The sequence below is a fragment of the Periplaneta americana genome, chromosome 11, assembly GCF_040183065.1.
Source record: "Periplaneta americana isolate PAMFEO1 chromosome 11, P.americana_PAMFEO1_priV1, whole genome shotgun sequence".
NCBI classification, from domain to species: Eukaryota; Metazoa; Arthropoda; class Insecta; order Blattodea; family Blattidae; genus Periplaneta; species Periplaneta americana.
Window position 1 is genome coordinate 36,979,415 of NC_091127.1, and position 21,543 is coordinate 37,000,957.

A 21,543-nucleotide genomic window follows, 5' to 3' on the forward strand; every position below is an offset into this window, starting at 1 on the left:
GCACGAAAACTCATATCTTCTACTCCATTAATTTAAAACGTAAAACTGAAACTTCAGGTGTCTATCTTCCACTACACGCCATTTCCGGTGAGAAGTACAATCCCAAATAATAAGAGAAGTTAGAAATATCAAGGCTAAATGAAGCTTTCAGTGTCATTATCAAGACTATCAGTTACTGGGAAACCCTATATATCACGAAATATGCACATTATGTGACAGCTAAACAAAAAATATTGAAGGTCATTAACATAAGTCAGTAGCGTGCAATCGAAAACTTCTTGTTCTTACACGGTGTGAACAAATGTCTGCGATTTGTACTTCATAGTAACTTAGGTTTTAAGGTCTTCTAAGTCAGTGGTATTCAATGTAGGGTACGCGTACCCGGGGGTAATCATCTCACTGACTAGGTATGTAAAAAAGCTGACATATTAATTTTATCACACTTGTTGATTTGCAGTTTACATATTTTCTTTTACAATACCAACTATTTTTCTCCCTAGCCTTAATAACATTTTACATATAGCCTAAGATTATTCAAAAGTAAGTTCCAATTTTGAAAAAGCTGTATTTTCTGTACATATCAGCAGTTTGGTTTCATACAGATACCATTACTGTTTAGAAGGTTTGGGTTTATCGATGCGTGTTTCATTGCTATGGTAACTGTGTCACGCTTGTATAAACAATAATATTGTTGTTCAGAATACAGACGACAGTTGAGGGGCTTAGAACAAAAAGCAGGAAAGTGACAATATTAAAAAAAAATGAGGTAAGTGCGTGTTGTGATAGCCCAAAAGGATGTTTCTTTGGTATAAAATCAGGTAAGTGATCACACTGTGCAGTGCTGCTATATGGGCATCATTTCACCAAACTAGTGTATAATATTCCATTGCATGTAGAACTTTAACTGTAATTTTCTCAAAACTAGGTTTCTGTCACTTACCTGCTTTTTGTTCTAAGCCCCCCAGTTGTAGGAGAGTAATTTTAATATTTTTTATAATGGTTTACCTTTACGTTGAATAATGAGTGGAACGGAGAAAAATTCTCTCCGGCACCGGGATTTGAACCCGAGTTTTCAGCTCTACGTGCTGACGCTCTATCCACTAAGCCACACCAGATTCCCATCCCGATCCCGGACAGAATCCTCTCAGTTTAAGTTCCACCTCTTAGGTTCCCTCTAGTGGCCAACCCTCATGCACTGTGTCACAGATGTGTGACAGTGGCACAATGTACACACAGTGTGCAGATGTACACTCATTACGAGTGACTAAGTGACAGGGATCCGACGGAATAAGCGGTTTATTATAAACGCATATCTTGATATGAACATGAATTCGTCCCTTAAAAGCCATAACTTTTGTTTCTGATGTTGAAATTATCATATTATATTTCTCAGCAAAGAGTTGAAGTTGATATATTGAATGTTGTAATCCATTTTCTGAGTTTACCAGAAGTACTATTTCATCTGCAAATAGTAATAGGGCCTATATCTAAATTTAAATATCTGTTGCCATGTGGTTTTTGTTTCCATTCTCTTACTAAAGCATTAATATGTATTATAAGTAATGAGATAAGCAACATCCTTAACGTACTCCTCGATTTATGACATTCCAGTTGGAAAGTTTATCTCTTACTTGTATTGTAATGTAGTTTTATTTATAAATATTAAATATTGCTGTTATTAATTGACTGGGGACATTACCTTTTGTCAAAACTTCTATTAATTTAACCCTATTTATGGTATCAAAGGCTTTATGGAAATCAACAAATGCTAGATGAGTTTCTATTTGGAATTCTCTATTCTTTTCAATAAGTAATTTTAGTGTCAAATAGCAGTCGACGTAATATCTGGCCCGCCGAAATCCATTTTATTCTGCAGTTAATATATCACTACAGAAATTATACAATTTATATTGTAAGAGTTTTGCATAGATTTTATAAACTGTATTTAAGAAACTAATACCACAATCTAGTATATACAGTCACGAAGCTTGAGTTGTTGAGGATACTAGGAACAATAGACTATGCCGGTACTATTTCGCATTGTCTGTGATGAGGCGATAGTAGCGATCCTAGTGGTTAGCAACTATCTATGGATGCATATTCCCTACGTATTGAGCTTCGTGATTGTATATACTAGACTGTGCTAATAGCTCTATAATTTTCATATCCAAAAAATATTTATTTCTAAATAGAAGGTTTGGCGTATTTCCAAAACCCTCTCATTCAATTTTAATTTCAATTACGCTTAACTTTCGAAAAAAAAAAAAAGTAGCTATATATGGGTATATATTTAATACGAGTATATTTATGAACTTGTAATAATAATAATAATAATAATAATAATAATAATAATAATAATAATAATAATAATAATAATAATAATAATAATAATAATAATAATAAGGCCTTCTCTTTCACTTGTAGCGTGATTCGTAATTATGTACTGTACAATAAAGGAGTGCAGCGGATTCTGCACTGAAAAATAAAAGAAAACTCTCATAATAAATCGCCGGAACCGCTTCGTTATCGAGATAGACAGCATTTCTAGGTAGCGGGGTTTGATGGCAGTCATGCATCATTCAGAGTGCTGAAGACATGGTAGTATACGACTGTAAGCTAAGCTCATTCATCTGCTGTGTGTAAACATTGTCGGTATGATGAAGGAGCCATATTCATATGAAAAATTAACATGTATGATTTTGATTTACGATGAGAAACGACGGAATTTTGCTATCGCTGATCGTACATATGTACACTAAACGTTATCCTATCCTATCCGACGACATCGAAGGTCATTTGTGGCACTGGATCGTCGCCTGAGCAAAACCAGTCACTTTACACCTGTGACAGTCAACGCTGAAACTGTTACAGTAGAAGAGGAAAATTCTGCATTCTGCGGAGAGCTCACAGGATACCATAGCCCGGGTCAGCTTACTTCATACCATAAGGGTGAAACCTAATTATTTTTCCCTCATTACTACATATGTTAGTGGATTGTGGTGATTTTCTAGTTTGCAGGTTGAATTTTCTTTTGCCAACTTCGTTTCGACAAATTATGACAAATGATAGTGACTTTGTAACTGTTATGTTGGCAGCTGAGGCAAATGTTGTCGGCACTAGCGTTCCATGAAATTAAAATTGTAACCGGTTACTGGAAGCTAGTGAAATTTGAACATAAGAGATATTTTATGTGTTGCGTTGTGGTTACAATTCAAGACTATAGTCAGGTAGGCCTAAGTGTAAATAAATAGGCTATAACATACTTGAGTGTGATAATGCAAGTGGGTGATCGATAAAAATACCATTTCACATTTTAATTAATTTCTTTCGTGTTCAGATTTTTAATACAACAATGTCAAAAAGAGGAAGAAGCACGGCAGCGACTCCACCAAGAATGCGTAAAGCGTGCTGAGAGTAGGAATAACTTCCCCTACTGGCGTTCTGTTATTTCAGATTTAACCGAAAGAAGATATTGGGGAAGGAATTATGCTCACGGAGACAGCAATTGTAACTAGAATAGCAAATTATTAGGAGTAAGTATTCTTAAGCATACATTTAATGATGATATTAGGTTTTCGGAGTTAGTAATAATAATTTCATGTGGTTAAAGAAAATACATTTTTAGGTTAGGTCTCGTGGATCAATTGTCTAGTTAAACCAATGAATTTCATATTGTCAGACAAAATAACTAACATGTTGATCCTTTTCTCCTATAGTTTGCCTACGAAAATATGTTTGAAATTATTGAATTATTTAGAATAATCTTCCAACATAAAGGTAAAGTACGGTAAGTAAATAAGTCATTCAGTACGTATGATTATGATTTTACTTCATATGGTGATATCTGATAACAGTTGGCAACACTGACAAGACGGCACTATTTGTTGTTTAGGAACTGTTCTTACGTGACCCTCACTATAGTACATGGCGATGAGCCACACGTCATCATATGTCACAGTCGTTCGTGTGGAGAATATTATATCAACAATCACTCTACCCCTTCCATTAATTATAACCTGTGCAGGAATTGGACGTACCACTCGATTTGGAACACCATGGGACATTCTGCGAGTGGCTGCTCCACCACCACGCCGCAGATTCACAATTCCTACGCAAATTACTGGCAATGGATGAAGAAATATTTACCAGAAATCAGTGCCTTATTAACGCATGGGCTCGGTGGAAGTTTTCCCACAGGGGCTCCATGCTTATCTATGTAGAATTTAACACTAATTTCCCAATCTCCCGCCTCAACATGCAAATCTCCTGCCAAATCGGTAGACGAAGAAAAATTACGATTTGTAGCAGAGAGTTGGCATTCCTGACATCCTAAAGAACATTGACTTCAAGCGAGTTATAAAGGCATTCTCTGCAAAGAAATTTCGCAAATGATTGTGTTCAAAACTTAATCAATAATAAATAATTCATGTCAATTTCATAATGAGTACCTGTGTTATCTCAGTCAGTATAATTTACCAACCAAGTACTTTTTTATGTTTAATAGTTTTCGGTATATGTATGATAAGAACTTTGTTGTGTTAACAAGGCAGGCCTACGTTAAAATTCAACACAAGAAAGTTCTTATCATACATATTCCGAAGTGATACAGTGTTAAAAGTTGTGTAATCAAGATGTTTAAAGTTTTGTTTTTCAAATTCAAGATTCATGTTCTTGTATTGTCCAAATCTTTGCAATGATTAATCTTTACTGCACATCATGTTATTTTTAATGTCAAAACACTGATTTTCTTGGAAGTACTAATAAACATAAGTTGAGTTGATAGATAATTTACATTTTTACTCTTGTGAGTGATTGTGTAGGTAGGGCCTAATGCAATGCTTTGGTCGGGGGCCTATAATGCTGTTAAGACGGCCCTGCCAGAAATGAAATTATCAATCTTCACAACTAGCACATCTGGGTCGACGATATCCACAAGCCATTCCGGAAGTTCATTTGTAAAATCAATTTCTTTATCAACATTTGGTTGAAAGTCGTGGCTGATATTTTACTTGGATCATGCAAACCGACCTCCTTCAACTACTGGAGGACGTTCCTCTGACAACGCGGTTCAACGTGTGACTTCTCATGATGGAGACCCTCCACACTTACATTACTCGAGTGCAGTGAGACGCCAATTGGACGAACGTAATCCCGTGCGATGGATTGGACTCAACGGGCCTGTTGCTTGGCCGGACCGATCGCCCGATCTCGCACTTTGCAACTTCTGATTGTGAGGCCACAAGAAGGGAAATGTGTACTCCAAACAATGACACGAGAGAACATCTGTGGAATGCTGTTGTAGCTGCAGGAAATATATCCGGTTTATACTGCTCATATTCCAACAAACACGAGTCATGATGGAGGAGGATTGAACTTTGTCGTGAATATAATGATCGACACTTCCAACATCTCCTGTGACTGCGCTATGTCCCACAACTCAGGTCGATAATGCATTCTACGAAGTAACGAGTCTTTATCTGACCTGTCCCTGTCAGTTTCTCGATAATGAAGCGGTTCGAGCTTTATTATCGAGCTTAGATTGTTTTGAAACTTTTCGTTTCTTTTCCAGTATAGACTCTGCTGAATTTCATTATTTTACACAATATATTTTGTATATATACAAGGTGAGTAAAAAAATCAATACCCATTGTCTCTCATTATTTTTAAAATTATTTCCTATTCGCATTGATACAGCCGTTCAGCAAGCTTCTCGTTAATTGTGAATGTTTACACTGAAGTATATACATTTTAACAATGTTCTCGTTCTCGTACTGGTTTTTGTTTCCGGTTTATTGTGAACCAGCCTTTAATACGAGCAAAGACTGCCATCTATAAAAACTTGTTGCTATAAGTAACAATCGATAAATAATTTACGTCACTAGACAATGTTACCAATAACCTTCATGTGTGGATAATCACAATTTTCTAACGATTATTCATCAAACGTAATTATGTAACATAATCGTGAGTTGTGTCACACTAATGGCCTACACATTGTGCCACTACTCGTCAATAGTCCAGTCTTCTATGTTATTGTTATTACAAAATTACATCCCTTTAAAAACCCTTGCGCAAATTCACATAATGTATGATTTGTTTTCAAGACACTAAATCGGCATACAGCGGAAACCTTGTGACGTGGGGTCTGTAAAAATCATTATTACTATTACTACTATCACTACTACTACTACTATCACTACTACTACTACTATCACTACTACCACTACCACTATCACTACTATCACTACTACCACTACCACTATCACCACTACCACTACCACTATCACCACTACCACTACTACTACCACTACCACTATCACCACTACCACTACCACTACTACCATTACCACTATCACCACTACCACTACCAATATCACCACTACTACTACTACTACTACTACTACTACTACTACTACTACTACTACTACTACTACTACTACTACTACTAGCTGAAAGCACCCGGCGTTGCCCGAGTTGTTCTTTTTACTTCTTTTTTTTAATTAAACTGGTTGTTAAACTTTTCGGTGTACCAAAGAATCAATATATACATACATCATTTAATTTATATTGGAAGATTTTTTACCCCTTGACTGCTGCATGCCTATTTTTTAATATGACTTGAGAAACTATATCTCACAAATCCAGAACGTATTAGGCCTACATTAATTCTTATTTCATACACAGGATACAAATACAATATAAACTCGCAATAAGTCATTTTTTAACATAGAGACTAATATTCTGAGAGACGTATACCGGTTTTTAGAAATTAAGAGATTATTTCCACAACGCATAACATACTACATTGGCAACATGATTATACAGTTAGAATTTCGCAGTAACACATTTTCGGACATGAACAACACTATTTTGATAGATGTATGATATTATTTATATTTTTACTATCTCACCTGACAGTGTTATTTTCAGTCGGCTTACGTACATTCACATACTACATAGCAATATGACAAAAGTATCATTGGATTTCTTTTTGATGTGTGTAACATCTTTTTTTTTTCCTACTTCTTTGTATAAAATATAGTTGAAAATATGAAAAACACGGAGTTTTTAAGTTAATGTCTGCAACTTTGAGCAACTGTCCTTGAGCTTAATTTTAATATGGCCATTACAAATCGCACTGAAATTGCTGTTACTTAAAATCGAAACGCATGTTAGTGGGTATCATAACAATGCGTGGATAAAAACATCTTCTTTCGTTTTGCCAGTTAATATTGTCACTTCTATTACTATGTTCTGAAGGAGTTTGTTCACACCAATTCTTGTTACATTGCATAATTTTGGTGGGTCAGTATTTCACAACAGTACTATTGGTGATTCAATATTAAGCATTAAATTATATGGTAGCAATCCTTCTGGTTTGAAAGAATTCAAGAATTCAGTTGGATAAAACACAGTCTGCTCACTATGTACAACTGCATTGAGAAATTCATAATACGTTCCTGGGCTAAGTAAACATATTTATTGCACGAATTATTTATACGATGAAAGAGTAATGAAACGGAGAAAAATTCTCTCCGGCACCGGGATTTGAACCCGGGTTTTCAGCTCTACGTGCTGATGCTTTATCCACTACGCCACACCGGATACCCATCCCGTTCCATTACTCTTTCATCGTATGATGACGCAGAATACCTGCATGGAAATATCATATGTACTTCGGTACATTAAAATAAGATATATGATACCGGTATGCGTAAATCACTTCGTGATTTGAGACGGCGCTTATTTCGTCGGATCCCGGCCAACTAGTCACTCATAACGAGTGCACCTCAGCACATGTGTGGACTTCAGTCCTACGTTCATAGACATCTATGACGTAGTGCAGAGGGCGGCCACTAGAGGGAACCCAAGAGTTGGAACTTAAACTGAGACGATTCTGTCCGACACCGGGATGTGTATCCTGTGTGGCTTAGTGGATAAAGCATCAGAACGTAGAGCTGAGGTCAATACACAATGACGCGAAAAATGTGGTTTTTGAAGACAATTTATTACCTCAAAATGCAGAAACTGAATGTTGGTAAAATTAATAATAATTAATTATCTTTCAAATAATCAAAATTAAAAATGATGCTCTATGTGACCAACATTTTCCCGCACAACTATTTGTAGGCGTCTTCTCCATTGTCCAATAGCACTGGATATCTGTCTTTGATCAAGCCGGTCCCAACATTCAAGAAGGCGTTGTCTTAAATGTTCAATATTACGAATTCTTGTTTTGTAGTAAACTGCTTTTTGTAGTTGACTCCATACAAAATGGTACATAGGATTAAGATCTCGTTTGAAACTCCAGCGGAAACCATCAGAGAATCTGAGAAATGCGATCTTTCTCGCAATAATCTCTCAGGAGGGATATCATGTCCGTATCTTGCTAATCAATCGTTGTACACTTGAAACAGACCATTATCGCGAATGTAGTTCCTTACAATTTGACGGGCAGATAAATTATCATATTGGTGCAAATGTTTAATGAAAATCTTGTCTTCGTTCGTTAAGCGACCTATTATTCACAAATTCGTAAATTCGCAAAAATGTTAGGGGGAAAAAAAAAAAAAAAGAAGTCAGCATGTTGCTTGTAATAAGGAAAGTACAAGTATTAATGAATTCCTACAAACAAGGCAGACTATTTCCAAGTCTTGAAGGAAGACAATTACTAGGACTATTAAGCTTTTATTACGTCATACTACATTTGACCAATAAAATGGTACGGAACAACTTGTGTCAACCAACCATGGCTGCTTATCCTACAATTTTTATCATCTCCTTAGCATTTGTTTGTTTTTATCACCTCACTAGCATTTGTTTCTTTGTTTGCCAACATTGTACTTTCAATAATTGTACTTTTTAAAATGATTCATGTTTATTTCATTATCCTTAATTAAAACTTTTCTATTATTTATCTTGTTTATATTATTTAGGTTATATTATAGCTTTTGCTATATGAGATTACGGATAATTACGTATCAAAGATTGTTTAATATATATATATATATATATATATATATATATATATATATATATATATATATGTATATATATATATCGATAATTGAAGTGGAATGCAACTGTTTTAATAAAATGAAACTGAATCAACAAAGACTTCTTGACTAGTAATGGTCCATATAGTTCAATGAAAATTGTATAGTTGGCACAACTGGTAACAAGAGAACAGCCGATCACAACACACTACTGCCATCTAGCTGAATGTTTGTAATGATGATATGGTACAATACATTTTCAAGACAGTTTAGTACATATTTCAGTAAGTTAATTAATATTTTATTACATTAGAGTACTTCATTTCTTCTAATCTTTATATACTTTCTTCTAATCGTGTAATAGTCAATTAAATCTCACTCGAGTTTTGATTTTCTCTAGATAAATCAAAACCTCTAGTGAGATTACTTACTTACTGGCTTTTAAGGAACCCGCAGGTTCATTGCCGCCCTCACATAAGCCCGCCATTGGTCCCTATTATGAGCAAAATTAATCCATTCTCTATCATCATATCCCACCTCCCTCAAATCCATTTTAATATTATCTTCCCATCTACGTCTCGGCCTCCCTAAAGGTCTTTTTCCCTCCGGCCTCCCAACTAACACTCTATATGCATTTCTGGATTCGCCCATACGTGCTACATGCACTGCCCATCTCAAACGTCTGGACTTAATGTTCCTAATTATGTCAGGTGAAGAATGCAATGCGTGCAGTTCTGTGTTGTGTAACTTTCTCCATTCTCCTGTAACTTCATCCCTCTTACGTTAGCCCCAAATATTTTCCTAAGAATCTTATTCTCAAACACCCGTAATCTCTGTTCCTCTCTCAAAGTGAGAATCCAAGTTCCACAACCATACAGAACAACCGGTAATATAACTGTTTTATAAATTCTAACTTTCAGATTTTTCGACAGCACACTGGATGATAAAAGTTTCTCAACCGAATAATAACAGGCATTTCCCATATTTATTCTGCGTTTAATTTCCTCCCGAGTATCATTTATATTTGTTACTGTTGCTCTAGTGAGATTACTATAGAAAAAATCAAGAATATTTTAAAATAGAGATTTATTGATTTTATACCCAAATGTCTATGTTTTGATGCATTTCCTTCAAAACTTCCACGTCTTTTCAAACAAAACATTCTGATTTTTCATCTCATGTTACACATTATTTCCATGTTACTCGTTAGTAGAGATGTTCTTGAAAAAAAATGCAAACTGGTTTTAGTTAACGGTCCGCGAGGGAATCAGAAGTCCGTTTGGTGGTCCACAACAGATCAAAGTTCGAGAATCATTACATCAGAGCAAGTGCACAAAGCCCCTTATGACATATAATCACACCATGCCCGTCCGTCTACCCGTAGCCGTGATGAGATCCAAAGTCACAATTAAATCTCCAACAGAAAAAAAAATGAAACCTCATATGAAAATGTATCGACAAACTTAAAGATTCAGACTGAACAGGTCTAGTTCTTTGCCTATTTGTCACGGGAAAAAACTGTATTTTCACTAATACTTTCTAATTAAAATGAATGACACGTTAATTGATACACAGATCGCGCCATGAATAATAAATCCATAATGATTCATCACGAAACGCTTCGAAGAATGACGAACTTGGGAATTTATGAATTGCGAGTCATAAAATGTAATTACGGTAATATTGGGAAACTTTAGTGACGAAACATATCTTCTTGAAGAAAAAGTAATGTATTAGGCCTACCTTATTATCAACCGAATGTAGAACTCGTTGGTTTTCATTCAGTCTCAACGGGCGAATTCTAACGGCCACCTGTAAAAAAGAATAAGAATAAACACATTAAAATGAAGGTTTCTGTGTTGTTATTATTTAAGTAGGCCTACATAGATTGTTATATTACGCACATGAATGAAATGTAGAGATTTTAATATGTATGTATGTGTGAGTGTGTGTAATGCCTACCCACTTCACTTTGCGTAATTCAGGTTCCTCATACTGCGGATATATGACAGAACTGGGACCCATTTTCAAATTGTACACCACTTCGGCGGGCCACGTTATGCATGATGTGTATCTGTGAAGAGTTATGTCGTGTACTAGGGTGAGTGTATGTTAAGTGTTAGTGTAGGGGAGAGTCGAGTAGTATTGCCGGCCCGGTTGGCTCAAGCGGTAGGGGCACGGCATGTCTTTATCGCTTGGGCCGAAGGGTTGTGGGTTCGAGTCCCGCCTCGGGCATGGGTGTTGTGTTTGTATTAGTATAAGTAAAACAAAGGAAACAAATGGAAAACAGAAAACAAAGATAAAAAAAAGTAGTATCGGACATCGGGTAATATCGGACAGTGAGTTTCTTTCATCTACCACACGATGATAGTACCTAATTGACATAGTTACGTTTCTGTGATGTCGCATAGAGAAACGTAAACATGTCATTCAGGTACTACCATATGGTGGTAGATGAAAGAAGCGCACTGTCCGATACTACCCGACTCTCCCCTAAGTGTAGTGTAGGGAATGGGTGAGGATGATGATGAAGGTGAGGAAGGGAGAAGGGAAAACCCGGTGTCGGTACGTAGCCTATTCCTGTTGAATAGCACCAAGAGGGCCGCCAGGCTTAACGTCCTCATCCGACGGACGAATCACTATCAACAGTGACATATGCCTTCCCGTCATATGCACGGCGGAGAGATTTGGGGTTTAACCCAGGCATTTTGGGAAACATTAACTCACGCATAACAAAGTTTAAAAAATATTCAAATGAAAAGAAAAACAATATAATTAAATCTCATTATATAAACATTAAAGTGCATACAATAGCAATACCATAATCTTCTATATGAATGGATGGGTGGAAGGATGGACGAAATATGTATTTTTAAATCGGTTATTTAACGACGCTGTATCAACTGCGAGGTTATTTAGCGTCGAAAAATTTGTAATAGCGAGATGGCATTTGGCTAGAGAGTCCGAGGATTCGCCATAGAATTACCTCACATTCACCTTACAGTTGGAAAAACTTCGAAAAAAACAGGTAATCAAACTAACCAGGATTCGAACCCACGCCCAAGCGCAGCCTTAGATCAGTAGACAGAAATGCGCCTGAGCTACGTCGATGACGTAAAGATAGGTGGACAAACGCAGCAATAATAATAATAATAATAATAATAATAATAATAATAATAATAATAATAATAATAATAATAATAATAATGCCTATAGCAATGAGCGGAAGGATGGTTTCATTAACTGAATTAAACGATGACCAGATATTTTCTTGTATAGTTCATGCCTGGTTAACAATCAAAATGACCTGCTTAATAATTATCATCCCAGAACAACTTTCACCGCCTCGCCAAATAAGAAGATTAAAAAGAAAAAGACATTCAGATCTGTTGTTTGAAGATTAACATCTTTGTTTTATTTCACATATTGCCAGAGGACAGTCATAGGATTGCAACCTCCATATATGCGTCTTGTATGCTTTTATAGCACAGTATTTATAATTTTAAGCACAATATTGTATTGTACATTATTGTATAATAAAGTTTATGATCGACCATGCCGAAATGTAGTAATTATACACCTGGTAGCAGTCCTTTAACGCATGTCATTAAAGCACACCTACTCATTAAAGTACAGGTGTTCAGCCAATGACAAATCATCTTTGTACCATTATAAAACCGCAAGTATCGATTATTCTCGGATATGCAATCGAAAGAGAGTCAGCGAAAAGTCACGGAGTCTGGAAATCCAATACTGTCGCAGAAGGTTATGTTCTGTTACTATAATAATTAGAGTTAATTGTAAATAATATTCAAATAAATTCAATTTGTCATCTTGTTTTTCAATTCTAAATCAATTTTCAGGTTATACCACAGTAATGTTCATCTTATTCTGTGCCAAGGTCAATGAAATTCGGCCTCGGAAAAAATCAATACTTTCGCGTCTGCGCACATTTCACAATTCAGGTCAGTTCGCACATAACCATAATTTTGAATACTTTCAAGTTAGAAATATGGTCGAGCATAAAAAGTCGTATGAAACTTGCCTATAATGGTAATTAAGACGCTCGTATGAAAATTATGAAACTCGCTTGCGCTCGTTTCATAAACAATCATACTTGCGTCTTAATTACTACCATTATAGGCTCGTTGCATAATGTACTATTATGCTCGACCATGCCGAAATGTAGTAATTATACACCTAGTAGCAGCCCTTTAATGCACCTCATTAAAGTACACCTATTCATTATAATTCAGTTGTTCAGCCAATGAGATATCACCACTGTACCATTATAAAACCGCAAGTATCGATTATTCTCGGATACGCAATCGAAAGACAATTAGCGAAAAGTCACGGAGGCTGGAAATCCAATACTGTCGCAGGAGGTTATGTTCTGTTACTATAATAATTAGCGTTAATTGTAAATAATATTCAAATAAATTCAATTTGTCATCTCGTTTTTCAATTCTAAATCAATTTCCAGGTTATATCAAGACTAATCTTCATGTTATTCTCTAGATTATATCAAGGTCAATGACATACGTGCCTCGGAAAAAATCAATACTTTCGCGTCTGCGCACATCTCACAATTCAGGTCAGTTCCGCTCCTCACTTACATAACCATAACATGAATACTCATGAATAATTTCAAGTTAGAAATATGGTCGAGCATAAGAAATAGTATTAAACTTGCCTATAATGGTAATTAAGACGCTCGTATGAAAATTATGAAACTCGCTTGCACTCGTTTCATGAACAAACATACTCGCGTCTTAATTACTACCATTATAGGCTCGTTGCATAATGTACTATTTCTTAAATAAAAAAAAATAGCTCATGCATTTAGACGAGAGCACAGGTTAGGCCACCCATACAGACTCTTTGTATTATAGTCGCGTTGCTGTTATTTCCGGCGTGACTCCTCCTCTTTGCTTATTCCTTAGGAAGTGAAGGCTCTAAAAGGTCTAGGTAAGTAGTATCGTTCGCCATTTTTGTTCTTTCGTTGCCGAGCTACCAGACGAGGAATCTATTTGCCGCACCGTTAAACATCATGTCGTAGCTCCTATGATAATAAATCAAACGTACTATAATTGAGCGGTAAATAACGTCCTCGTATGCTTTCTGCGACCGCCAACGAAGGAGCCAAAATGACGGGCGATTATATTAAGTATTTATCGAGACTTAGAACGTGCATAACGTCATCAACAGCGAATCACAAGACGCACACGTTTGAATGTAGCCGACCTGAAACGTGATTGGCTGCCGGAAATAAGAGCGACGGTACTATACCTCCAGAACTGAATCGGTTATTTGAGAAACCACACAAGTCCATTTTTAGCCAAAATGAACTTATTGTACTTCTGACATTAATATTGTATTTGCACGTCTGTAGGAGAAGTTAGACATGTCCACCTGATTTTAAGTAATGATGTCATGTCATGAAGAGGATGAAATCGAAATTAATTCCGCCATTATGTCACTGAAAAGAAACTACAACAAAATGGAATTATGTCGATGAGAATAAACTACAACAAATTTTGAACTACGTATGCCAATGAGAAGAAACTACAACAAATTTGGAACTACGTATGCTAATGAGAAGAAACTACAACAAATTAGGAACAAAGTATGCCAATGAGAAGAAACTACAACAAATTTGGAACAAAGTATGCCAATGAGAAGAAACTACAACAAATTTGGAACTACGTATGCCAATGAGAAGAAACTACAACGAATTTTGAACAAAGTATGCCAATGAGAAGAAACTACAACAAATTTGGAACTACGTATGCCAATGAGAAGAAACTACAACAAATTTGGAACTACGTATGCCAATGAGAAGAAACTACAACAAATTTGGAACTACGTATGCCAATGAGAAGAAACTACAACAAATTTGGAACTACGTATGCCAATGAGAAGAAACTACAACGAATTTTGAACAAAGTATGCCAATGAGAAGAAACTACAACAAATTTGGAACAAAGTATGCCAATGAGAAGAAACTACAACAAATTTGGAACTACGTATGCTAATGAGAAGAAACTACAACACATTTTGAACTACGTATGCCAATGAGAAGAAACTACAACAAATTTGGAACTACGTATGCCAATGAGAAGACACTACAATAAATTTGGAACTACGTATGCCAATGAGAAGAAACTACAACAAATTTGGCGGCAAACAGAAAACAAACACAAGCGTTATCACGGAAACCTACATACACTACAAACAGTTGGTGTCATGTTGGAAGAAAATATCATATTAGAAATCAGGTTTTGGAACCGGAGGGAGGGGGAAAATGGGTTGGGGAAAATTAGAATGGGAGAGTATAAATTGGGAGTTGTAAATCGTTGGGAGTATAACATTTGGGAAAAAGGAGTGGGAATATTGGATTGGGAAAAGTGTCCTACAATCGGAGAATAAACAATGTAGTGAATCGAACGGAATGGGAACGCCCGACCGTGATGCATACGTATTCCGAGATACTACTCCTGATTAAACGCACGAAAGGTTCCATTGTTCATGGAAACTGATAGGTAATAATGATACAAACTCACTACTGGTGTTGAGTAGCAAGAAAGAAAATAACGGACTCTTGAAAATAATTTGTATAATAATAATAATAATAATAATAATAATAATAATAATAATAATAATAATAATAATAATTTAAACAAATGCTCAGAACGTTGGATTTCCTACCTTTGTTTAATAATATTCCAGTAAACGTCACTGATGTTATTAGCACTTTTATCTGAAATGTTGATAGCTTTGCCGTTTAGTTACGTACTGCAAGTTTCTAGTTGAATCTTCTACTCTGCAGGGAACAATTTTGGTTATGTAGGCCTACAAATTTCGTTTCTGAATAGATGTGTTGCCAAACAGTTATGTCCAAATTACAAGTCTAAGATGGCCATTGCTGTCCTTTTTGGAGAATTAGAAATATAGTTTTATTTGTTTTTTTAATTTCGCACCAAGATTTATTTTCACAAACCTTTTTATTAGCCTAATATTTAATATTGTCAGTTTATAATCTATCTTTATTTATTAATAATTTTGCTGAATAATACGAGATCTCAGAATGAAATCTTTGTTAGATTGTCAAAAGCCTGTATTTTATTTCCATCCAATCGACAATGAGAAAGCATCCATTGTAAAGCCACTCTTTCGTCTTTTATTTCTTTCTTTTTTTTTTTTTTTTTTTTTGTAGAAACTTAATTTTGGTATAGATTCCTCTTTCTCTTTTCTTATGATGTTAATGAAACAATAGCCTGAATTGCAGATTTTTAATCACAAAATATGACTACTTTGATACCTAATGTAAATGAATTTATTCTGTAAATTTTTATAGTAGATCGGTATTAATAGCTTCTAATTCACTACGTAGTATGTAGAGTGTTCTTATAGTGTAAAGTAAAAGCAAAAAAGACTACAATAAATATCTATTCCAATATTATTTTATTGTATAGATCCGTCTGTGTAAATGCGTAACCCCTGATTTTGGATATAATATAGGCTATCTGTAGTTTCCAATGCTAGTAACTTCATTTCTGTATTTGTATTTTTAATAATAATAATAATAATAATAATAATAATAATAATAATAATACATATTGTACTGTTGTGAACCCCTAATAACAGCTTCGGAGACAGTATTAGATAAAATCAATCAAGTGCAAAAGCAAGCCCTACGCCTCCTCACTGATGGAGTCAAAACTAGTCCAATTAATACCATGCTCCTCTTAACAGGATTTAAACCAATTCATAGATTAATTGAAGAGAAGGCACTAATTCTTTAAGAAAAGCTATTGAGAATTCTTGGAGACCAATTCTGGCAATCTTATCATAATGTCGAAAGAAGGTTGAAAACACAGCACGGATTTATACAAAGAGTCATGGAATTGAGGGAAATATATCAGATTTGTAATACTCCAGAACCTCTTCCTCAATTTTTAAATCCAATACTTTCTAACTCCATCTTATTCTCCGTAGATTTGGAAGATGATGTTTGTAAAAAAGAAACACCAGTAGATATATTAAGATCCCTGGCTCTTGAAACAATTAACCTCAGGTATCCAGAAACTGAGTGGCTTCGTGTTCATACAGATGGATCAAAATCGGAGGATGATATTAATGTTGGTGCCGGTGTATACAGCGATATCTTTGCCTCCTATACAGCGGTAGGCACTCATAGGTGAAATTGAAGCTATCAGGGTAGCCTTAGCTCAACTGATATGTCATCAAACTAAATTCAAGCATGTCGTCATCCTGTCAGACTCCAAAGCAGCCATAGAATCCGTAGGTTCCTCAGACCCTGAGTCTTCATCAATCCAAGACTGTCAAAATGCCATACAGCTATTACAAGCAAAACACAAAATCGTGGTACTACAGTGGGTCCCCGGGCACTGCAACTTATTTGGCAATGAGCAGGCCGATGCCTTGGCTAAAAAAGGTGCTAAAATTTTACAAACATCTCCTAAACCAACACCCTTCCAGACAATAAAATTATACATCAAAGAAGTTGCCCACAACATCCACTCTCATCAGATTGCCGAAAGAACATATGACAAACACTGGAGAAGGGGCCTTCTATCAATACCTAGCGGACCAAGAAGATTGGCAGTCTCCCATTTCCGCCTTGCAACTGGTCATGACTGCTTGGCGCAGCATCTCCACCGTTTCGGTGTTTATCAACATCCAACCTGTACCCTTTGTGACCTTCAAGAAGCGATGAATAGGGATCATCTCCAACGCTGCCCAGCTCTAAAATCACTGACTGAATGTGCCAGGTACTGGGAAGCGAGAAGTCTCATGCCTCTGTTATTTAATTAGTTCTTAGTTTTTAGTTCTTTAGGGATTTTGTTTAGTTCCTTCTTTAGATTTAATTTTAAGTTATATTAAGTTAATTTTTTTTTTAATCTTGAGGTTGTGTTTAGGTAAAAGTTAAGTTATCTATGTACCTGTCATTCGAATAAATAAATAAATAAATAAATAAATAAATAAATAAATAAATAAATAAATAAATAATAGTAATAATAATAATAATAATAATAATAATAATAATAATAATAATAATAATAATAATAGTTTCTTCTCAAGTTTCATACAAGGAAAATTAACTTATAAACTTGGAAGCAGATCATAATCGTAAATTGCATTTACTTGGACTGCGATATATCAGAAAATTATGTTAATAACAATTTCAAAATTTCACACAAATCATATAAGTATCGCTCAAGACCAAGAACTAATTTTGTGCATCCGAAAAATAGCACAATATATACTTTCGAACCATAAGAGAAATGAGGAAATTTTAGAAAAATTTAAGATGTAACCAGTCATTAATAAAATTATATATAAAAATATTGAATTCGATACATTTTGCGAATGAACAAAATTAGAATACCCAGACAATAACATAACACAGATAAAAGGCTGAATATTGAAAGGAATACCTTTGAAGATACTATCAGATGAGGCCGAACCACGCCTACGAAGTCCTAATTCATTATACTGGTGGTAGTGATGATGTGTATACGAATTACGTTGCATTACATACAATAGGCCTGGTGTATAACAAGTAGAAAATCTGTTAAAGAAATCTAGCTACAATGTTACGGTTAATAACTAATTCTGGAAAGAATAGCAATTAATTTAAGTTTAAATAAAGACAAACTGCTTTCGGGAGAAGCTAGATTTATATTTATTGCATTTCTTGAGATAATGATAACGAATAAGAATTACGTACGCTGTTCTTTTATGCTGCTTTTGGAAATAAATTGAACTTGAAACATGTAACATCACTATTTAAAAATGTTTTATAAAATTTGGCGTTATTCTTCCATTAATGGCTGTAATTTAGACTAATATCAGAATATTTTATTATGATTGGAGTAGCAATAAAAGCCCTCTTCTTCCAAAGATTTTGTATAATTTTTTTCAGGACCTACAGGCCTACACAAGAGAGAGAGAGAGAGAGAGAGAGAGAGAGAGAGAGAGAGAGAGAGAGAATCCACAAGGGGATAGCTGCCCTATAACAACGTTTCGTAGTCACGTAAATTAATTTATTTGTATATTATAAAAACAATATTTCCACATAGTTATGTTCTTTTTAACTGCCATTCTAAAACCGATATATTTATTTATTTATTTTCTTATTTATTTATTTATTTATTTATTTACTTCTTTATTTATTTATTGATTTATATATTTATAAAACTGTGCACATGGTGATTTACAATTAACAAAGAAGAAATTAAAATTTGTGTATAACCCTGGAGGTTTGATGTATCTATGTATATGAAATTTATGGAAAAAATTTACACAGCATTTTTAAATACTCCCACGCGCTTCAAAACAATAATCCAATCATCTTCTAGCAGTTTTCAGATACATGATTCTACAATAAAATACTTTATTTACTACTTGGCCACCTTACAATAATAATTTAGCGCATGTCACGTTATAAAACAAGCACATTTTCTCTTCTTTTAGATATTTCAGGTAGGTTATATAGTTAACTCAACGTTAACTCAACACAGACATGTATACAGTATATTGTATACTGTATGTTCATATATGGCTGAGGAAGCATAATTGCATAAACTTGGAAATTAAGGTACGCGAAATTTTGTAACAGTATAAATGTCTATTAACAAAGCTTTCAATACTCACTTAAAGGGACTGGGTAGTGATTAGGGGTCTAAAATCCGATTTTTTTTTTGTGTTTAAAAAATAAAGAACAAAATGTGCTCTTTAAAACAATATAGGCTATCTTTACAGATAATCCCTTTAAATTATTTCTTTAAATGTGGCTGTGTATGTATTGCTTACATCTTTTTTTTAAATGCAGTTTTCCGTAAGTTGATATTTTCAAACTTAAGTGCATTTTTCTCTGAAACTACTTCTGCAGCTTATGTTCTACAACGTAGACCTGCTGGTTTATGAATATTACACACATAACATGAGGGAAAAAACGGTAATTTCCTAGTACCCGGTACTCGTTACATAGGTCGTTTTTATGTTTAACATATTTAGTATAACTTGTTGCTTGTGAGCCATCCCAAACCTCGACCTCCACCCCTAAGAGAGCCAGTCCTTATATACCCGTCAGTCAAAGCCTCCTGACAAATAAAAGCAATTGACAATATATATCTCAGTCGTGACAACCTCATAAAATATCCTATCAATTGAATAATCGATCTTGCTACGTACAACATAATTATATTATATTATTATATTATTACCCATTTCAGCGAGTACTGACGACCACTGCAAAATACGACAATTTGGTCCAGGGAGCATTCTCTTTTGGCACAAGGGTGATTTATGTAACATGTTTCTAATTTATTTTTGGCGCATCATTTTTACGTAAATAACGACAAATAAAAAGGGATTATTAGCAAGTACGTACACTGCGTTTGTCAAATGCGCATCACTATGCTTTCCAAAAGGCACTTTTCAGTGCCCGACACCCCGACTTATATTTTATGATGTGTTCTTTCTTGCTTTAGGGGGCTCCGCCCCCCTAAAACTCCTCTTGGGGACTTGGCCCCCAAACCTTCATGCAATTAATTTATAGTAATTAACCGGTCCATACATTTGAGTTGAAGGTAGGAGTTACATTTTATAACGTGTTCTTTCCTGTTTTAGGGGGCTCCGCCCCCTAAAAACCCCTGTTGGGGACTTAGTCCCCAAACCCTCATACAATTAATTTATAGTAGCCTAATAAACCGGTCCATCACCTTTGGGTTGAAGGTACGAGTTGTATTTTATGATGTGTTCTTTCTTGCTTTAGGGGGGCTCCGCCCCTAAAACCCCTGTTGGGGACTTAGTCCCCAAACCTTCGTGCAATTAATTTATAGTAATTAACCGGTGCATCACCTTCGGGTTGAAGGTACGACTTATATTTTACAATGTGTTTTTTCTTGCTTTAGGGGGCTCCGCCCCCTAAAACCCCTCTTGGGGACTTGGCCCCCAAACCTTCATGCAATTAATTTATAATAATTAACCGGTCCATCACATTTGAGTTGAGGGTACCGGTACAGTCTTTAATAAATCATTGAAAAACAAATGTGAATATATAGGATGTGGTGTGAGTACGAAATTATTATTATTTTTTGGCGCATCATTTTTACGTAAATAACGACAAATAAAAACTAACATGCCACATAACATTATTTTAAGAAATACATGAAACAAGCATCAATAATATTCACCATTCTTAATGATCGTGGGATAGAAAAAAAACGTATGGAATAGAATTACATACGTGTAATAAACAATAAGCAAACCATCTTCGATTAATCATTTCAAAACAACGTGAATATAGCGTGCATTGTGTAGGAAGATAATTTCTTATATGTTGCTCCCAATGTGCATCATTGTTAACTTATGAAAACAAATGAAAATTAACATGGCATATAAACACTATTTGAAGAAAGATAGGAGGTATTAAGTAATATTCATAGTTCTTAATGATCTTCGGATGGAAAATAACAATGAAATATGTATAAAATAGAAATTACATACAGGTGAGCAT

General features: G+C 35.0%; 1 protein-coding gene across 3 annotated transcripts in view; it reads right to left on the minus strand.

The window, feature by feature from the left end:
• Positions 1–21,543, minus strand: part of LOC138708934 (kinesin-like protein KIF19) — a 214,816-nt gene that overhangs the window by 180,043 nt on the left and 13,230 nt on the right. For all 3 annotated transcript variants that reach the window (XM_069839309.1, XM_069839310.1, XM_069839308.1), the window contains exon 2: positions 10,740–10,808. In XM_069839309.1, the coding sequence (XP_069695410.1) occupies positions 10,740–10,808 (69 nt within the window). The remainder of the gene's footprint in view (positions 1–10,739; positions 10,809–21,543) is intronic.